Source organism: Arachis hypogaea, chromosome 8 (assembly GCF_003086295.3).
Source record: "Arachis hypogaea cultivar Tifrunner chromosome 8, arahy.Tifrunner.gnm2.J5K5, whole genome shotgun sequence".
Lineage (NCBI taxonomy): Eukaryota > Viridiplantae > Streptophyta > Magnoliopsida > Fabales > Fabaceae > Arachis > Arachis hypogaea.
The window spans coordinates 37,389,856-37,408,528 of record NC_092043.1 but is presented as its reverse complement, the minus strand read 5'-3'; the positions used below and the strand labels follow the sequence as shown (position 1 = coordinate 37,408,528).

The window sequence follows — 18,673 nt, the reverse complement described above, 5'->3', positions numbered from 1 at the left end:
AGGAAGCCAAGCAATGCTATAGTGCGCTTTAAAACAAAGCCATTAAAGCAACCTCAACAACAGTACTGTCATGCAGATTATAAATCAAAATTCAAATACAATAGTAAATGTGACTTGTTTTCAGTTTAGAGAAAATCTCGCCCTTAACAAATCACTCAAAAATAGATTAAGGTTGGATACCGAAAGATCAAGAAATATCTCAACCACCCTGAAGCGATAACACTTTATAAATACAAAATCCTAATTACGAAAAATGTACGATATTCATTTTGAATAACATTATACTCATTTCTTATATTCTTACTTATTAGAACGTTGAAATGCTTTTGTAATTGTATGTCATTGTTCTGTTTCTTGAAATCGACGTACACCTCTTTCACTTCAGGCGAAGAAGATCTCAATCCCTGAACATGACGAATTATACCTACGGCCAATAAGCTTACATACACAAAAACAACATATATAAAATTAAATAAAATAATTTTAAATTATTATTTTTTTAATATTATTGTTAAACTTGTTACTAGCTAGGCTACGAGGATACCTGATCGTATATACTTTGTTTACAAGCATAGGAAGAATTGATATAATCTGAGAGAATAATATAAATTAAAGAAAGTATTTGTGGAAAAATTGAATGATGATGATGGAAGTAAGCTAAGGTTGATCATATTGACTACTGAGATATGTAAATTGTATATATTATGTGAAAAGTAACTAATTAACTACTCCCTTATTACACACCAACTTTAATTAATAATTAATCAATGTAGCAAACTTTGGATAAAAGTGGAGAATCCTACTGACATTTTCAGCTTGAATATTGCTTTAGGAATTTCCTGGAAATATTAATAAACCATAATAATGCTGAAGTTGTACAATCAAGTCATCATTTAATTTGGAATATAATAATCCATTATCGGGCTTCCAATACTGTAACACTTATTTCATTAGTTGAAAAACATTGTTGGTAGCTCGAAGAATCAACTGCTTGAAGAAGAGAAGTCTCAGTGAGGAAAGAAGGCTCCTTAGGTTGGGGCAAGGCAACCTCACTACCCAACATCATCACCACATTTGACATATTTGGTCTATCCTCAGGATTTTGTTGCACACATAGGAGACCGGTGTGGATGCAACGCAATGCTTCTAATTCAACATAAGAATTCTCCATGCATGAATCAATTAAGTATAGAGCCTTCTTTTCTTTCCATAATGTCCAAGCCTGAAACATGTGATTGGATGAATTGAAATAATCCATGTCGATCCCAAGATTTGTCACTTGTAATTAAGAAGGAACAAAAAAAAATTTACTTACTTGTGCAATAAGATTTGCATCTTCATTTTCACGAGAAATCATTCTATTCTTTCTTCCACTTACTATTTCCAAAATTAATACTCCAAAGCTAAATACATCAGATTTTATTGAGAATAATCCATAAATAGCATATTCAGGAGCCATATAACCACTGAAATCATTAAAAAAATTGTTTTAGTCATCATTGATAGAATTAAATATAAATTAGATTATATTATATACAAACTTACTATGTTCCAACAATTCTATTTGTATTTTCTTCAGTTTGATTTCCTCCAAATGATTTTGCCATCCCAAAGTCAGAAATTTTAGGGTTTAATTCTTTGTCAAGCAATACATTGCTAGCTTTGAGATCTCTATGTATAATTCTTAATCGAGAATCTTGATGAAGATAAAGTAATCCTCGAGCAATTCCACATATAATGTTGAATCGGTTAGGCCAATCTAAAATAACTCTACCATCCTTGTGACCTAGTTATACAACTAATAGTATTATTAACTCATTGAAAACAAGCATATATATATAGAATTGTTGGAGAAATGGACATAAAAAGGTTATATGACAACAAAGAAAGAATTTTCTTAAAGAAAATGAACATAAAAGAGGATGTTAAGAAATTCAAACCGAAGATAAAATTGTCTAGGCTCTTATTGGGCATGTATTCATAGACAAGCATCTTTTCTCCATCTTGAATGCAACAACCAAGAAGCTTCACTAAATTGCGATGTTGAAGTTTAGCAATTAATAAAACTTCATTCATAAATTCTGTCAACCCTTGTCCAGAATTAGATCCCTGTAAAAGTCTCTTCACAGCAATATTTTGTCCATCAACTAGAGTTCCCTGTAACGTATCATATAAAATTACATAAGATGATAAATATAACTATATAAACTCTTATGTTCATTATATCAAATCAGTATATGTTGACATTTACCTTATATACAGTCCCAAATCCACCTTTTCCAAGTTTATTACTAATGGAAAAGTCTTCAGTTGCTTTTGCAATTGTAGCAAGGTCAAAGATAGGAAGATCCAAGTAGTCTTCATATGCATCATTATTCTTCTTAACTATAAGTACATAATAGTTTGACATTAAAATACATCTTCATCAGCACATTATTATATAGAATTAGTCCTTTGAAAGAATTGTGTGTATGTGTGTGTGATTATTGACGAAAACCACATTCGTAATGATTTGCACTCTGTTGTCTATATAATTGTTATGTATCAAAACTAAAAATAGGAAAATTATAAACTCTCAAAAATTTGAGCCTAAAAGACAAGAGGTAAAACCGTAAAAAGATGGACTTCACCTTTCGTATTTATTCTAGTAGTTAAAAAGTTACATACGATAGAAAAGACCTTAAAATTATTGCACTGTATAAGAGGAAAAGTGAAAAAAAAAAGACAAGTTAAAAATGGAAAATAGATGTTGTTTATATCGATTATGTTATGTGTACACTAAAATTAAGCATTAAAATTAGTTATTATTATAAAATATATGTTAAAATATAAATATATATTAAAAATAAATTAAATTATATATATTTATACACAAATATATTACTAGCTAATTTTAGTATATATTATATATAAATAATATTTTTATATATATAAAAAATTTAAAAAATTATCAAAATTTATTATTTTTTATTATTATTTAATTATTAATTTAAATTTTAAATTTAATTTTTTATTTAATAATTTAATAATATACTTTATTTAAAATTAAATATTAATAATTAATTAATGATAAAGATAAAAAAGTTCCTATGATTGTCTGCATTCTTTGTATATATATGGAAACATGTCATGCAGGATATTATTACTTTATTAGCGTGCAAATAAATGTATTAGGTTGGACCGGTGAACATAACATTGAATATGAATGATGCCTTCAAGTCTTCAACAGCATCCAATGTACAATGCCCACATATATTAATTAATTTTTTTTTGGGTGAAGACACATATACCAATTAATAACACAGTCAATCTTAGATGCTTTTAGAATAAATAAAAGAATTTATTTTCTCCTTTGAATTTATCTTTTCAAGTATGTTAAACTAATTTTTGTTATAAATATTTATTAAAAAAATACTATGTATATATTAAAATTAATTATTATATATTTATATATAAATATAATATTTTTAATATTTATTTTATATCTGAATATATATTTAGTATTGATGACTAATTTTAATATATATATTGTTTTGATTATATTATTAATAATTTATTATTTAATTAATAAATCAGTACAAAAACTATAATTTGTGCTGAGAATGCCTAACAATTTTTATTAATTAATAACAAACTTGACATTCTCATGTAATAATAATAATAATAATAATAATAATAATAATAATAATAATAATAATAATAATAATAATAATAATAATAATCTATTTATTACCTCTGCAGTTTATTATTCTCTGGCCAATGTAACCAAAAATCAGAAGCACCACAAGAACAGAGGCACTGGTACCGGTGACTATCAGTCCTACCTTCTTCTTTTTGTGCCCTTCCTTCCCATCTTCGCGATTATTCAGTTCATGCAGAAACAATTAGCTGACTCGGTTATGACTTATGAATCATCGAAAACTGTATATATATATAAGCATGTATGCGTGCATGCTATCATGGAAATACAACAGAGTGAATATATAGAGTGAAAAACAATTAACTAACAATAATAATCAGCAACCTCAATATATATGATGCACTAAAAATCAGCTAATTAATAACTATTATGACATGAGAGATCTTACCGATGATAGTTCGAATGTATATATCAGCACCGCCATCAGAAAACTCTTTGATATCGTCGAGAACACCGAACCACATCAAACAGCCACTACCACCTTCTCTAATATCTGAGTTTGCATAAGCCATACACGAACAATTCTCTCTGCATTTATCCCTGCATTCATCAAGATTCATACTCTCATTCACCCAAGAACGCCGAGTATCTGGGTATTTCATTCCTCCAACTTTAGAAAACCCATTCTTATCATCTCTCTGACTACCCGTCTTATTATCCATGTTGCATCTCGATTGCTCATCAAGCAATGAAGAAGAACATCCTTCAGTCCAGTTTTGTGATGACTTTTGCTTGAACCCCTTCAGACACTGGCACGTTGAACCGCCACTTATGATGCTGCAATACGCATTTGGACCACAGTGATTATAGAGATCACACGCTTCTCTCGGCGAATGGGAAGAAAATTCCGTCCAACCCGAAGATCCATCGTTCCACATGTAGCCGTGTCTGTTACCTAAGGTTTCGTTCATGACGAGTCTCAGTAAAAGTGATGACTTATTTTCAAGATTATACTTATTATACACAAAATACACTTCATTTTCGTTCGACACGAATTTATAACTAAAAAGGTTATTGGGCATCAATTCAGGTGTTCCACTGAAACGAAGACCATTCCATGGACCGACACGGTAGTACTCTTTCGATCCCTTCAAGAATATTCCTTGGGGAAAACCCTCGAGCGAGATTCCCCAAGAAAGATTCCCCGGCGAGGGATCGTCCCAATTCTTCCAAGCAGTTAACCGCCGTTCAAGACCGGTTTTCAGATCCCAACCGAGCTTCATCCCAGGTAAGAGTGTATCACAAGGATAATCAAAGCTTTGCCAGACGTAATTCTTGGAATCTTGGTCATCATTCTCATCTCTAATAACAAGATTTCCAGAATCTAAGAGCTGAGCAATCGGATTCGAAAGGTTCATCTTTGTGGTGGAGTTTGTAGACCAAAAGACGGTTCCGTCCTCTTTGACAAGTTGAAGAATCCCTTCGTTGTTTATGTGGAGTATGCTAGTGTTGTCTTTGACAGGGTTGGATCTATTTGCAACCCAAACAACGGTTTTCAATGGGAGCATCTTGTACCAAATACCTAAGTAATGGTTTGAAGAACTTCCTGGGCTGAAAAACCCCATTTCAAAGGTTCCATTACTAGAAACCAATGTGTTTCCTTCATGAAGAGGCTGAACCATAGATATTGAATCCGTTGCGCTTGAGACATCACGAGGAAAGAATAATAAAGGAAGAACCATCCCTGTAATAAGGACGAAGAGAAATGGAAGATTGTTCATCATCGTACTGTTTCACTGTGAAAAGAGAGAAGATCGAGGGAGAGAGGTGAAAATAAAGTTTAATCATTACAACTACTTTTGAATGCTTTAATTTGTAGGCTCTCCAAATTAAATATGTAGTACATGCATGCATTTATCACTACATACAACATCAAATTGAAGAACTTGTCGAATTTTAAAGAATTTGTTAGATCTAGATGAGATTTATTGTTGTTTTTTTTATCATTTGTTTTAGAAATTTTTTATTTTCTTTTTGTATTTTTTATACTAGCTTTTTTTGTTTTGTTCTCTTCTCTTAGATTTAGGATTTCAAAAGTTGATTATTCTAATTTAATTTATTGGGAAATTCTATTTCTACAATTGTTAATCCAAATAGTTCCACTTAACTTTATTAGACCCCACGGTTTACTATGGAGTATCAGGAGTCAATAAAAAATGGAGGTGTATGAACCTATCTAAATCACATAGTAATTTATGGAAAGCTTCAAAGACATCATTAATTGACCTAGAAAGCGATTGAGGGGACCTAAATGGTACGCCACGACACAAACGTCTTGGCTTATCTAGTTAATTATCTGATATTAAAACCATTATAAATTTAGAATTATCCTTACGGTGATAATAGGTAAGGTAGATTTGAATTCAAATTTTAATTTTTGCAAGTTGGGAACATGTCAACTCTAATGTTATTTATTTTTCGTTGGTAGATATCCAACTCTATTTACATATTAATAAAAAATATAATATTATTATATAATTTAATAAATATATAAATTAAAAATTTAATACAAATAATATAATTATTTTATAAATAACATAAATATTAAACGTTTCATTTTTCATAGTACGGCAAACACAGAACATAACACATAAGTACGACGACTACGGTGTTGAATGCAAGCACGGACACAGAACACTGACGAAAAAAGTAGTCGAACAGGGAGTAAGAATTTTCAGCAAAAAGACATAAAAAATTTGAGAAAAGAGATTAAGACGAACTGTTGAATAGGGATAATCTCAATGAAGAGATTAAAATTTGTGTTATAATTTAGTATTTATATATCACCAAATATAATTAACTTTTATATAAACAAAAGTATAATGATAACTTTGACTCAATTGTTTAAAGATTTTTACATTATGGTAAAAGTCATTGATTCAAACTCACTTGAAATATATTTTTAGATAACATTATATATATAAAATTGATATTTAATTATTTATAGATAGGATACATGTTGATACTTCTAATTATCTCTTCGCGGTAAGATGAATTCAAATCCTATATAAAAGAGTTCAAATTATAATAATGTTATTTTAATATGGATTTAGTGAGCAAGTATAATATAATGAATAATATTATATGATGAATATAAAATTTATTATTTTAGACTAATAATTAATTAATTATATTTACAAGTATTAATTAAAAATATAATATTAGACTATTAAACTATAGATATTTACTTATTGACTGAAACTATTATATAATATAAATTATTTTTTTTATAAACAATGAGAAATAAAATCTAAAAAAAAACAAAAATTATCTTAAAAAATATAATTTTAATGAAATCTGCATAAAAATTTAAAAAATACACGAGAGAATAGAAAAAAAAAAATTAACATACATCTCAGTTAAAATTTATGTCCTTACCATGTCAGTCTGTGCAAGTATTTACTTTTCAAAATTTATCATGGATGTTTCAGTCAAAATTAACGTTTTTGTAGAGTATAACCCAATGATTTTTTAAAAAACAAAAACCTACTGCTATTTTAAAATTCACTTCCATGCAAATATTCATATATCCATCATTTAAGACCAAGTTCTGACTCAACAAATAAAAAACTCAAAATTCTATTAGAATCATCATATAACTACCTAGATTCGCATTGTAATAAGCTAAAAAAAATGTTCATAGTCTCTTAATATACTTTCGCAAGCCACCTTAGTACTAACTTTATTTTTTAATTTATTTTAGAGTAAATTTGTATTAAATTTCTCTAATGTATTAAAGGTAAGAAAAATCTTGAAATAATAAAAATTTTAAGTTAGCATTTTAATCTGAAACATATAATTATTTAATGAGTAGATTGTAAATTTGTAATGTTCATTTACTTTAGTTTATATAATATTTAAGTTAAGAATTTAACTAGTGTATACTCGAAAAATATATACCAATATTAATAAAAAATTTAAAATTTTATTTTAATATATATATATTAAAATTAAATTTTATATATTTTTATAGAAATATTTTTAATTGATAATATTAGAATTTATATTAACTAATCCCTTTATATAATTTAACTGATAGTGAACGTGTTCCTTCAAACAAACATTGATATTTATATTTAGAGTAAATATCTAAATTATTTTTTAAAATTTTTTAGATGATTTAGAGCAGATATTTATATTTTCAAATTAATTGATTCTTTTGTCATTTTAATAAATTTTTAATATACATATGATTAAATAAGTTTATAATAATTTTATTATAAAATAATTCAATTTTTAAAAATTTACTCCAAAATAAATTAGACTCTTTTAAAATAATAAAGAGATTAATTTATTTAACAGAAATAATTTTTAAAAATAAAAAATATCTTATCTAAATTCCTTGAGGACTTGTGCTTTTTGTTTTTAATTTGGTCAGGTAGGACTTTGTCTATTGTTATGCCAATTTTTATTTCTTCTACCAGCTATTAACGCAATTAATTCTTCTGACAAAAACCGGGAGAAAAGGAAATGGTGGATTCTATAGTAATTTTTGTTGTAATGTCTAAATTGTTTAACTTATTTTTATAAATAAAAAATAAAATATATAAAATAAAAATAAAATTTTTAAAATTTATTAAATATTATTTTTTTGTTTTTTTAGTAAATTAGGCACCATATCTTAGACACTATAGCATTCATAAAAAAAATACAAAATAATAATTCCATTGAGCAAAGATTTCTTTTTTATTTTTATAATGGTATTTTTTAGTCTGATAGATTAAGAACTAATTCGTGCAGTCATAAATTTGAACTCTATTTAAAAGTCTGTTATTGGTCAATAAATTACTACATGCATAAGACAGTCTGTTATTGGTCAATAAATTACTACATGCATAAGACGAAATTCAAATTTTTCGACACTTATTTAAGTGGATAAGTGAACTCCTCACTCAATTACTCAAATTGGTTGCGGAGCGAAGATTTTTTTTTTGGTAATCGCTGAGCAAAGATTTCTATTCGCCCCTAGTTATCTCAAAACCAGCTAAGATAGCATCTTCAAATCCAGTTACCACCAATAATGTCTCGGACTATTGGGAGTTAATGATACCACCAATATGGTTGTCACAGGGCTATCAAAGGTATGTAGCTAGCTAGCTAGACCAATGTTTTCTTTTCTAATTTTTATTTTGGTCTGGGCCAAACCAATGTTTGTATTGATTTTAGTCGAGGCTAAGAAGAATTTCTGGCTTTTTTACTAGTGGGGATTTTTAAGTTTATTTTTTTGGTTTAGGGGGATTTTTAAGTTTGAGCATTGTTGTAGTGTTCACTTGTAAGGTTAGGACCAAGAAAACAATATTGGGCTAATAATAACCTAACCAAATACTCCATTTTTGACAAAAAGGGCACCAATACTCGGGGCCCATTTGAAACAGTTCCTAATCCTTTTTAATTTAACTTTTAAATTATAAAAAATCATTTTATTATTATTTGATATAATTTTTAAAATTAATCTGTGAATTTCTAAAATTTTTTTTATAGTATTTATAAAAAATTAAAAAAAAGTGATTTATCTTCTTCTAAAAGCTGTCTATTATTATAATTTTAAAATAAATATTTTATAATTAAAAAATTAAATATAAAATAATTTATTTATAAAATATTTTTAAAATAATTTCTTATGTTTTAAGTTTTTTTTTCCTCTAAGTTGTTTATTCAATTTGGCTTTCAGTTTAACTTTTGATATTAGTGTTTTTAAAATTTTTATTATTATTATTATATATATTGCTGAATTTTTATAATTATGTTAAAAATGTCATATATTATATTTCTGAAATCCCAAATAAATAAAATAAGAGCAAATTTAAAAACATAAACTCTATGCAACCCTTGTCATTGCAAGTCCTGGACACGGGGGTGTTTTTTCTTGCTAGGTTCTTCTAGATTGACTTGGAGTTTTCGGTGTTGACCTACCATTTAGCTCCGTTTCCCTTTCAAGTGTTTACTCCGTCACGCAAAGTCGTCAAACTAGTGACATCAACCAAATATCAATTTAACAAGTAATAACTAACATAAAAAATATTATGCTTCTAGTGAATTTTTGTAATATAAAAGTATAAACTTTTAGTGATTAATAATTTTAATAAGTACTGTTAATTAATGTTTTCTTATAGCAATTGCTTATGTAAAAATAATTAACATAATTTTCATGTAAAAATTATAACTGAAAAATATAAATACGTATTATACAATTATATATCAACATTTAATAACTTTTAATTATTATTTGTGTGAATTAAATAAGTTAAAAAAATTAAAAAAATTACTTAAATAGAGAGATAGTCTCATTTTAAAATTATTCTTAAATTCTTCCTAAAAGAAGTTTTGATAATTAATTTTATTATTATTTTTGACTTGTCACTGTCTTTGCATTTTTTATAACCAAAATATATGATAATTCTTATTTTAAGCATCTACAGATCAATAAAGCTAAAATTATCTTGGATTAATAATAAAATTAAATATTTTTATAAAATCTATCTCATAAATAACATTTCATTAACTCACATCATAAATTAAAAAATATTATCTCTAAATAATAAACAATTCTTCTTATAAAATATTATTACTTTTAATCATTTTTAAACATTCCATTCGCTAACTCTCATTGGAATCTCTAATAAGTGATTCTAAATTATTTTGGTGATTATATATATTATACTTTGATTAATTGTGTTTGAGAAAAACATGCTGCGCACTTGAAGCTCATTGTCCCAGTGAAGAGCCGTCCAGCCATTTTCCAAATTTTGTAAATAAATAAAAAAAATGTGAACATGCCACGAAGCAGTGAGACCACAAAATTAATTGCCGTACTAAAACAAGACAAAATGGAATCAAAATTCCCCATGTGGACGATTCTACCCCTGAAGACAACCTTCGAGGAAAGACCTCATATGAAAGTGCAACTGAACTCCCAACTCCAAAGTAAACCGTGTGTGTTCTGTATCTGACCAAGTTTATATTATTATTTTTATTTTATTTGCCCCATTTTCTGTTTGCTTAGTTGTCTTCAATGAATCTATGCCCCATTCTTCATTCCCCTCTCTTTCTTGGAAATTCTACTCAACATTCCTAGTCTCTCTATATATACTCATACCTTCACTTTTTCATTCACCATACTCATACCTTCAATAACCAATTAACCATTTATTTTTCTCTCTTCTTCAAGTTGGTAGTTTAATTTGATTTATTTATGGCTGCACAAAACTCTCAGACTCAGTTCCAAGATTACTTGCCCTTCATGGCCAACAAGCTTGGTGGGGATGGCCTAATTGATGAGCTATGCAATGGTTTCAATCTCTTGAAGGATTCAGATAAAGGGGTTATAACGTTTGAGAGCCTCAAGAAGAATTCAGCTTTGCTTGGCCTTCAAGGGTTGAGTGATGAGGACCTTAAGTCAATGGTCTTGGAAGGGGACTTTGATGGTGATGGTGCACTCAACCAGATGGAGTTCTGTGTTTTGATGTTCAGATTGAGCCCTGAACTCATGGAAGGTTCAAAGTTGTGGCTGGACCATGTTCTTCAACAAGAACTCCAAGATTATTCTTTCTAATTTTTTTTTCCTTTTTACAATTAATTTTAGTCATTTGGGGCTAATTTTATTTTACCATATCTTTGTGTAAGAATTGAAAGAGAAAGATGTGAAATTAAATGAAATGACAGAGGACATGATTCATTTTGATATGTTATTTTCAGCTCAATACAATTATTGCTATGCTTAAAACTGCTGACAATAAATCATTACCCCTTTTTAGATCTGAGAAATTTATGGTTTGGTTTGGTACAATTTCTGATGCCAACTGGCCTTGATAAAAAAGCTGTTATGAACTGGTTGTGAATTAGTCCAAATTAGCAGCCACCTATATAGACTTGACTCAACTAATCACAGAAAAAAAAAAGTAAATAAGAGAGAGAACACCAATGAAAATAAAAGAGGGTTATTAAATATTTGTCACTCAAAACTTTAATAGGCTTTGCAGCTCATAAGGGAGAGTTATTTTCAAAAGCTGTATTTTGGTGTGGACTTTTCAACTCCATTATGCCCTTTATTGACTTCTTTGTGGACTAATTCTTAATGCATATTGAATTATTGATGCATCAAGAACAGCAAGTGGCATATATGTATATATTTATTTGTTTGATTCATCTTGTGCTTCTAGAATCTAGAATGAAAAAATTTGGACAATACCTAGGAAATATTTGAAGAAGCTATAACAGAAAGTGACTCCTGACATGCAAAATTTCTCAACTGTCCATATAGTTACATATTTCCTTAATTCTAGAATCTGTATCATTATCAAGATCGGAAAAAGAATCAAACTTACTTTATGACCTTTGATGTTCACTACTAACCTGTGAGGCAAGTAAAGTTGATACTGATATGATATGATAGGATAAACACACAGATATTCTTCAAAGTTTGCATACCAAATTTGAACTCCTGATTTTTAGACAGTATTTGTGCCTAAAAGGAAAATTTTAACACAAATATTTCTACCTGACAAATAAAATATGCATATAGAATAAATTGTGAAATTCCCACTAGCCATTCATGAATGTCAATTCAGAGATTAGGTGCATTTCATTTCAGAATTGTACCTGCTGCAGTTATTTATTTATTTATCTAATTGAAAACCACGGCTCATTTTTTTGCAAATGGAGAAGTTCATGGTGTAACACCATAAAATGGAGGCACACCAAAAATATTCACTGCTATGGGTGTCAGGAGAAAAACGTAGCTTCCGTTTTTCATTTTCTATCATTTCGTTTTTTTTTTGTTTCAAATTAAACAAAACGTACCTTTCGTTTTGCATTTGAATTTTTTTTGGTTTATAAGAAGCTTTTATTAATTTTTTTAAAAAAGTAAAATGCAAGCTGCGTTTGTCAGATGGACTGTTCAAATTTTTTTGAAGAAAGAGAAAACGCAGGTTACATTTTATTTGGGCCTAAATTTTTCTTTCGAAATGTACAAAAGGCAATTTATGTTTTGTATGCGAAATAATATTTTAAAAGAGAGTCTTGCATATAAATAGCTAACGTAGCTAATTCCAACTCGCACCTCACTTCTCTTCTTCACTTGTACTTCCATTCTTTTTTTTGTATCTGATGCTTGTGAGATTTTTTTGTTATTAGAAGGGTAAAAAAAAGTGAGAATATGGAGGATATTACAAATATACGAGTGTATTATAATGGTGTGATTATACCGAATACACACGAAGGAGTGAGTTTTGTTTGTGAATGTCTATTTTCATTTGCTATTCCATATAGCACGAGTTTTGTAGAGTTACAAAATGGTCTTTGTGTGAACATACAAAGTCACATTTCGAAAAGGGTGAGCAACATTTTGTACAAGAATCCTGTGCAAGTATTTGGTGGACTAATATAGTTTCAAATAATGTCCATCACTGACGATGCAAGCATGCAACAGATGTTCTATATTTATCGACAAACCCGATTTCACGTGCCGATGATAGAGCTGTACGTTGAGTTTGAACAGCAGTCGAGGATGGGTACGGTCGGCGACGAGGTCAATGTTGATGAGCTCGGGGATATAGATTGGGAAGAAGAAAATAATGACAGCGAAGAGGAATTCAAAGCTAACTATGAAGTCGATGACGAAAACGATGACGGAGATTTGGCAAGCAATCTGGCAATGCAGAATGAAGCAGATGCCATTGTAAGCCAACACTTGTTTGGTGTTCTGTCTTTTATGCGGACTCTAGATCTCGAAGTTATGCATGCCTCGAAATTTTCAGAGTATGCGAATACAGGTATGTTATGATTATTAACTCAAGTGTCATATAGTGCTTAATTTATTTTTCATATAATAGACATGATAATAATAATAATGCCGGTATGATAAAACACAACTATTATTCATATCATAGACATGATAATAATAATAATAATAATAATAATAAAATTTATAAGTTAAAATATATCAATAAAGAACATAAAAATAAAAATATTTATTTATCATAAACTTAAATAAAAAATTACTCACCAATTGAAAATGATTCAAATATTTAATGATGTGTTCTTCTAGTAAAGTAAAATTATGAACCATTTTTTTTCACTAAATAAAGTCTCAAACCTTTACTAATTCTTCCTAAACACAAACTTACTCCCTTTCACCCTTAACCCCACCCTTTTACTCTCAAAACTCACTCACAGCATGTAACATAAAAGGAAAGCATGTAACACGAAAGGAAAATTGAAACTCTCATGGCCTGCGTTTTGGTTTTTATAAGCAGGCTCAACCACCATTCTCCTTCACATGTGTCACACATGTAGGTGGGGAGACTGTGTGCACCTGCCAAACGCATCCTACGTTTTGGAGGTTCTAGGTGTTGGCATGCAAGGAGCACAGAGACACGATTTGAAACTGAGTTCTCCTCCCATGCTAAATACAAGCTGCGTTTTGCAGAGCATGCAACCCTTTTAAAATCATCTCAGTCAAAACGTAACCTGCGTTTTACAAATTACTGAATTCACCAGTTTCACATCTGTGAGTGTGAATTACTCACCATGATACAATATTGCTGCACATCACCTTTTTCACTTCCATAAATTAATTAATTTCTGGAAAACCACCTACTTATGTTTATTTTTCTAATATATTCTTGATGTTCAGTTGTTTCAAACAACTTTACTGTGGTAAGTCATCAACTTTTTCCTTCCAGTGCATTTTAGTGTTGACTTGTTTCCACTCATTGACTCCAACGTTTTTCATGTAGCATTTTCATACCAAAATAGCAGAAGATATTTTAGAATTCCACAAGAATCCCAATCTCTTGCAGCCATTTTTTCCAACATCCGAAGAGGATCTGATGTCAGAATTATAGGAAGGTTGCGTCACGTTTTTCATGGTAGCAAGAACAGACAAAACTACACACATTGATACGTCACAAGTTTCAACCAAAGTCCAAAACACTGAGTCATGAGAGAGAGAGAGAGAGAGTTTCATTTCATGTTCTTAACCTTTCTATCTATCTGTCTTTTCTTTTCTTTTCATTTTGATAGAAATCTTTCTTTTCTCTTTTCTATCAAAGCTTATGGATAATCAGGACAATCAAAGTTTGAAGAAGAATCATCTTCCACTATTCTTGCTTCTTCTCAGTAAAATTCTCTTGTTCTCTCAACACGTCTCAAGTGAAACTGATTCAATTTCCATGTCTCAGCAACTTCCTGAAGGGAAAACCTTGGTTTCACAAGGTGGAAGCTTTGAATTTGGTTTCTTCAGCCCAGGAAGTTCTGAAAACCGTTACTTGGGGATATGGTACCATAATATTCCAGTAAGAACAGCTGTTTGGGTTGCAAATAGAGCCAACCCTGTCAAAGAAAAATCTAGCATGCTGCATATAAACAATGAGGGAAATCTTGATCTAGTTAACCAAAATGGCAGTGTAATATGGTCAGCAAAGTCAACAAAGAAGGCGCAGAGTCCAATTCTTCAGCTCTTAGAATCCGGGAATCTAGTTCTGAGAGATGAAACTGACCAAGATCCTGAACAGTTTCTATGGCAAAGCTTTGATTACCCTTGTGACACACTCTTGCCAGGAATGAAGCTAGGATGGGACCTTAAAACTGGTCTAGAGAGGCGTGTAACGGCTTGGAAGAATGGGGATGATCCATCACCAGGTGATTTTTCTTGGGGTATCTCAATTCTAGGTGTTCCTCAAGTTATGATGTGGAAAGGCTCTGATGAATTCTATCGTGGCGGTCCATGGATTGGTATTGGATTCAGCGGTGCACCAGAGCTGAAGACTAATCCGCTTTTCGAGTTCAAGTTTGTATCCAACAATGATGAAGTTTACTACACATTCAATCTCACAAATAAGTCTATGATTTCAAGAGTTGTTATGAACCAAACATTGCTTACTCGCCAGCGATATATTTGGATTCAAGATGCCAAATCTTGGAGGCTATATGCTTCTGTGCCTAGAGATAACTGTGACTCTTATAGCCTCTGTGGTCCTAATTCAAATTGTATCATAGCTGATTCGCCAGTGTGCCAGTGTTTGACAGGTTTTGAGCCTAAATCGCAGCAGAGTTGGGACATGATGGATTGGACTCAAGGATGCATACTCACTGACAAATTGAGCTGTAATGATACCAGCAAAGATGGGTTTATGAAATTCAGTGGATTGAAGTATCCAGATACTTCACATTCTTGGGTCAATCAGAGTATGAATCTTAATCAATGCAGGGATGAATGCTTGAAGAATTGTTCCTGTAAAGCGTATGCGAATTCGGATGTTAGAGGAGAAGGTAGTGGCTGTTTGATGTGGTTCAGTGAGCTCCAAGATATTCGACAGTTTTCTGGTGGCGGTGGTCAAGATGTTTATATTCGAATGAAAAGCTCGGCTATAGGTAAGATTCTTGATCCCTTCATGTATTCATTACCGTATTCTTTTCAAGGAAATACTTGTAATTTAGTCACAGGTACCAAAAAGAACCGTATACTAGTCCTCATGCTAGCTTTCTAGTAACTATGATTAGGATTTAGGAAGTTAGAAATGATTTTTCACTCTGCTGTGTTTCTCTGCATTTGCCTTAAACTTTTCTTTCTTTTATTCTCTACATAACTGACTTTGCTCTTTTATGCTTAAATCATGAAGGTAGGAGAGGCCATAACATGAATTTGGCAGTGATATTAATCAGCCTTGCCTCTGTAATTGTGGTGTCTCTGGTTTTGTACTTTATAGGCAAGAGAATCATAAGCTTAAGAGGTAGCTTTCTTACTATTGGCTTAACATTTTAATGTTTATGTGCTTGTGGTTGTGGTGGTTGTTAATTGCATATTGTTGATCATTATGGATTTACTACAGCTAAGAACACAGAGAAGAAGTTATTGGTGGAAAAACATGATGATGAAGGTGATAAAGAAGATCTAGAGCTTCCAATCTTTGATCTTGCTACAATTGTCAAAGCAACTGGTGACTTCTCATTCAGCAATAAACTTGGAGAAGGTGGATTTGGAACCGTATATATGGTAATTACGAATCTTGTTGAGTTTATAACTTGTCAATTAAGTTATATGTTGATTATGTGATTATTATGTATGGAAAACTATAGGGTACCTTAGCAGATGGACAAGAAATTGCTGTGAAGAGACTCTCACGGAGTTCTGGACAAGGATTGAATGAATTTAAGAATGAAGTGATATTGATTGCTAAACTTCAGCATCGAAATCTTGTTAAGCTTCTTGGATGCTGTATTCAAGGAGATGAGAAGATGCTTGTCTATGAATACATGCCTAACAAAAGCCTAGACTCTATTATCTTTGGTATGAATATCTTCCCTTTTCATTTTAAAAGTGTACTTTTCCATTGTCTTCATAACATTTGAATATATTTGTTGGGGTTGAGTTAATAATACTGCTGTTCTTGACAGATCATGCCAAAAGTAAAGTTTTAGATTGGTCTAAGCGCTTCAACATCATTTGTGGAGTTGCGCGGGGACTGCTTTATCTTCATCAAGATTCTAGGCTAAGGATAATACACAGAGATCTTAAAGCGAGTAATGTGTTACTTGACAGCGAGTTGAGTCCCAAAATATCCGATTTCGGCATGGCTAAAACTTGTGGAGGTGATCAAACAGAAGGAAATACAAATAGGGTGGTTGGAACATAGTAAGTTAACATGACAAAATATTTTGCAACTTTCATCTATTGCTGCCTAATAACAATCTACAATTATTTTTTTCTAATATTTCCTTTTAGCGGCTACATGGCACCTGAATATGCTATTCATGGACTATTCTCAGTCAAATCCGATGTCTTTAGCTATGGCGTATTACTTTTGGAGATAGTAAGTGGTAAAAAGAACAGAGGATTTTCTCAATCAAAGAACTATATAAACCTTATCGGACATGTAAGTGAAAAAAAAAAAAGAATAGTAGTTTTACCTTTTCCTTGTTGCAATTAACAAACCTTAGTTGATAATGAAATGTGTTTTAAATGTTTTAGGCATGGATATTGTGGAAAGAAAACAGGCCACTGGAGTTGATTGATCCTTGCATGGAGAATTCATGTGATCTATCAGAAGCATTGCGTTGCATCCACATAAGTCTTCTATGTGTGCAACAGAACCCAGAGGATAGGCCAACAATGTCAAATGTGGTTGTGATGTTGGGAAGTGAGGGTCCCTTGCCCCAACCTAAGGAACCTGCTTTCCTCACTGAGAAGTACTCTTTTGAAGTAGATTCTTCTAGCAAACAAATATCATCTTCTACCAATGAAATAAGTGTTACCATGTTAGAGCCTCGTTAGTGGATCATTTATGTAACACCAACTTAGATCTTTGTGTTGTGCACATTATGTTGTGTTTTAGTAGTACCACTTATTCTACTTTGATATGCACACAATTGGGAATGGAACTATTTTTCTTAGATTTCCATTGTATTTGTAATTGATTAGCTTATTTTGTCTTTTCTTTGTTTTTATAATATAGGTTCATCCATCAAGATTTTTTTCAGATGGTCCTAACTTGGATAAAAATAGTGATCCATTTATTTGTTTGTATAAGTATAAAATATGGCTCAATCATCTCACACATACCATTCCAGAAATATCAAGTTGCTTTACTCTTTTCCATTTCAAGACCAGAATCAACCAAAAAGGCATGACTGAGATATTCAAACCATATAAATTCAAAGCACACAAGAAATCATTACAGTATCTGTTTCAACAATGGCCCTTTTTATTCCAATCTCCAAGCCAGATTCTGCTATCTACCATACTTGGGTATAAAGAACATTCGCCCATAGTGCTTCTTATTATTCACTCAGAATTCTCCAAAGGATCTTCATCAAAATAGCATCATTAATAGAAGAAAAGCTAAATAATAATATAATATCATAAATTATATAGATATAATAAAAGTATTTATAAAGCATTATATACATATATGATGATTAGTTCAGAATATTTATAAATCATCGGTTGAAATTCTGATTGACAAAATGTTTAAA

The 18,673-nt window shown here is 30.5% G+C and overlaps 3 protein-coding genes across 3 annotated transcripts; 2 read left to right on the top strand and 1 right to left on the bottom strand.

Annotated features, from left to right (window-relative positions):
* Positions 1-685: 685 nt before the first annotated feature.
* LOC112707308 (G-type lectin S-receptor-like serine/threonine-protein kinase At4g27290) lies at positions 686-5,775 on the bottom strand. The gene is made up of 7 exons (XM_025758988.3): positions 4,089-5,775; positions 3,734-3,853; positions 2,252-2,385; positions 1,941-2,157; positions 1,546-1,786; positions 1,316-1,466; positions 686-1,222 (listed from the first exon to the last, which is right to left on the bottom strand). Exons 1-7 carry the CDS (start codon positions 5,422-5,424, stop codon positions 917-919), a joined length of 2,505 nt encoding a protein of 834 aa, XP_025614773.1. The 5' UTR covers positions 5,425-5,775; the 3' UTR covers positions 686-916.
* Positions 5,776-10,892: 5,117 nt separating this feature from the next.
* Positions 10,893-11,252, top strand: LOC112707307 (calcium-binding protein PBP1). Its single transcript, XM_025758987.3, has one exon. It carries the CDS (start codon positions 10,893-10,895, stop codon positions 11,250-11,252), a length of 360 nt encoding a protein of 119 aa, XP_025614772.1.
* Positions 11,253-14,344: 3,092 nt separating this feature from the next.
* Positions 14,345-18,257, top strand: LOC112707294 (G-type lectin S-receptor-like serine/threonine-protein kinase At4g27290). The gene is made up of 7 exons (XM_025758971.3): positions 14,345-16,072; positions 16,321-16,431; positions 16,531-16,694; positions 16,778-16,988; positions 17,096-17,333; positions 17,424-17,574; positions 17,670-18,257. The coding sequence occupies exons 1-7, from the start codon at positions 14,755-14,757 to the stop codon at positions 17,970-17,972; spliced, it is 2,496 nt and encodes an 831-aa protein (XP_025614756.1). The 5' UTR covers positions 14,345-14,754; the 3' UTR covers positions 17,973-18,257.
* The last annotated feature ends 416 nt before the right edge of the window (positions 18,258-18,673 follow it).

Bases quoted from the DNA above. Each gene is read 5' to 3' on its own strand.
- LOC112707294 (XM_025758971.3), top strand. From the start codon at position 14,755: ATGGATAATCAGGACAATCAAAGTTTGAAGAAGAATCATCTTCCACTA. The intron at 16,073-16,320 runs GTAAGATTCTTG...TAAATCATGAAG, and splicing joins AATGAAAAGCTCGGCTATAG to GTAGGAGAGGCCATAACATG. The intron at 16,695-16,777 runs GTAATTACGAAT...GGAAAACTATAG, and splicing joins GATTTGGAACCGTATATATG to GGTACCTTAGCAGATGGACA.
- LOC112707308 (XM_025758988.3), bottom strand. From the start codon at position 5,424: ATGATGAACAATCTTCCATTTCTCTTCGTCCTTATTACAGGGATGGTT. The intron at 2,386-3,733 runs GTAATAAATAGA...ATGTACTTATAG, and splicing joins GAGAATAATAAACTGCAGAG to TTAAGAAGAATAATGATGCA. The intron at 2,158-2,251 runs GTAAATGTCAAC...GATACGTTACAG, and splicing joins GATTTGGGACTGTATATAAG to GGAACTCTAGTTGATGGACA.
- LOC112707307 (XM_025758987.3), top strand. From the start codon at position 10,893: ATGGCTGCACAAAACTCTCAGACTCAGTTCCAAGATTACTTGCCCTTC.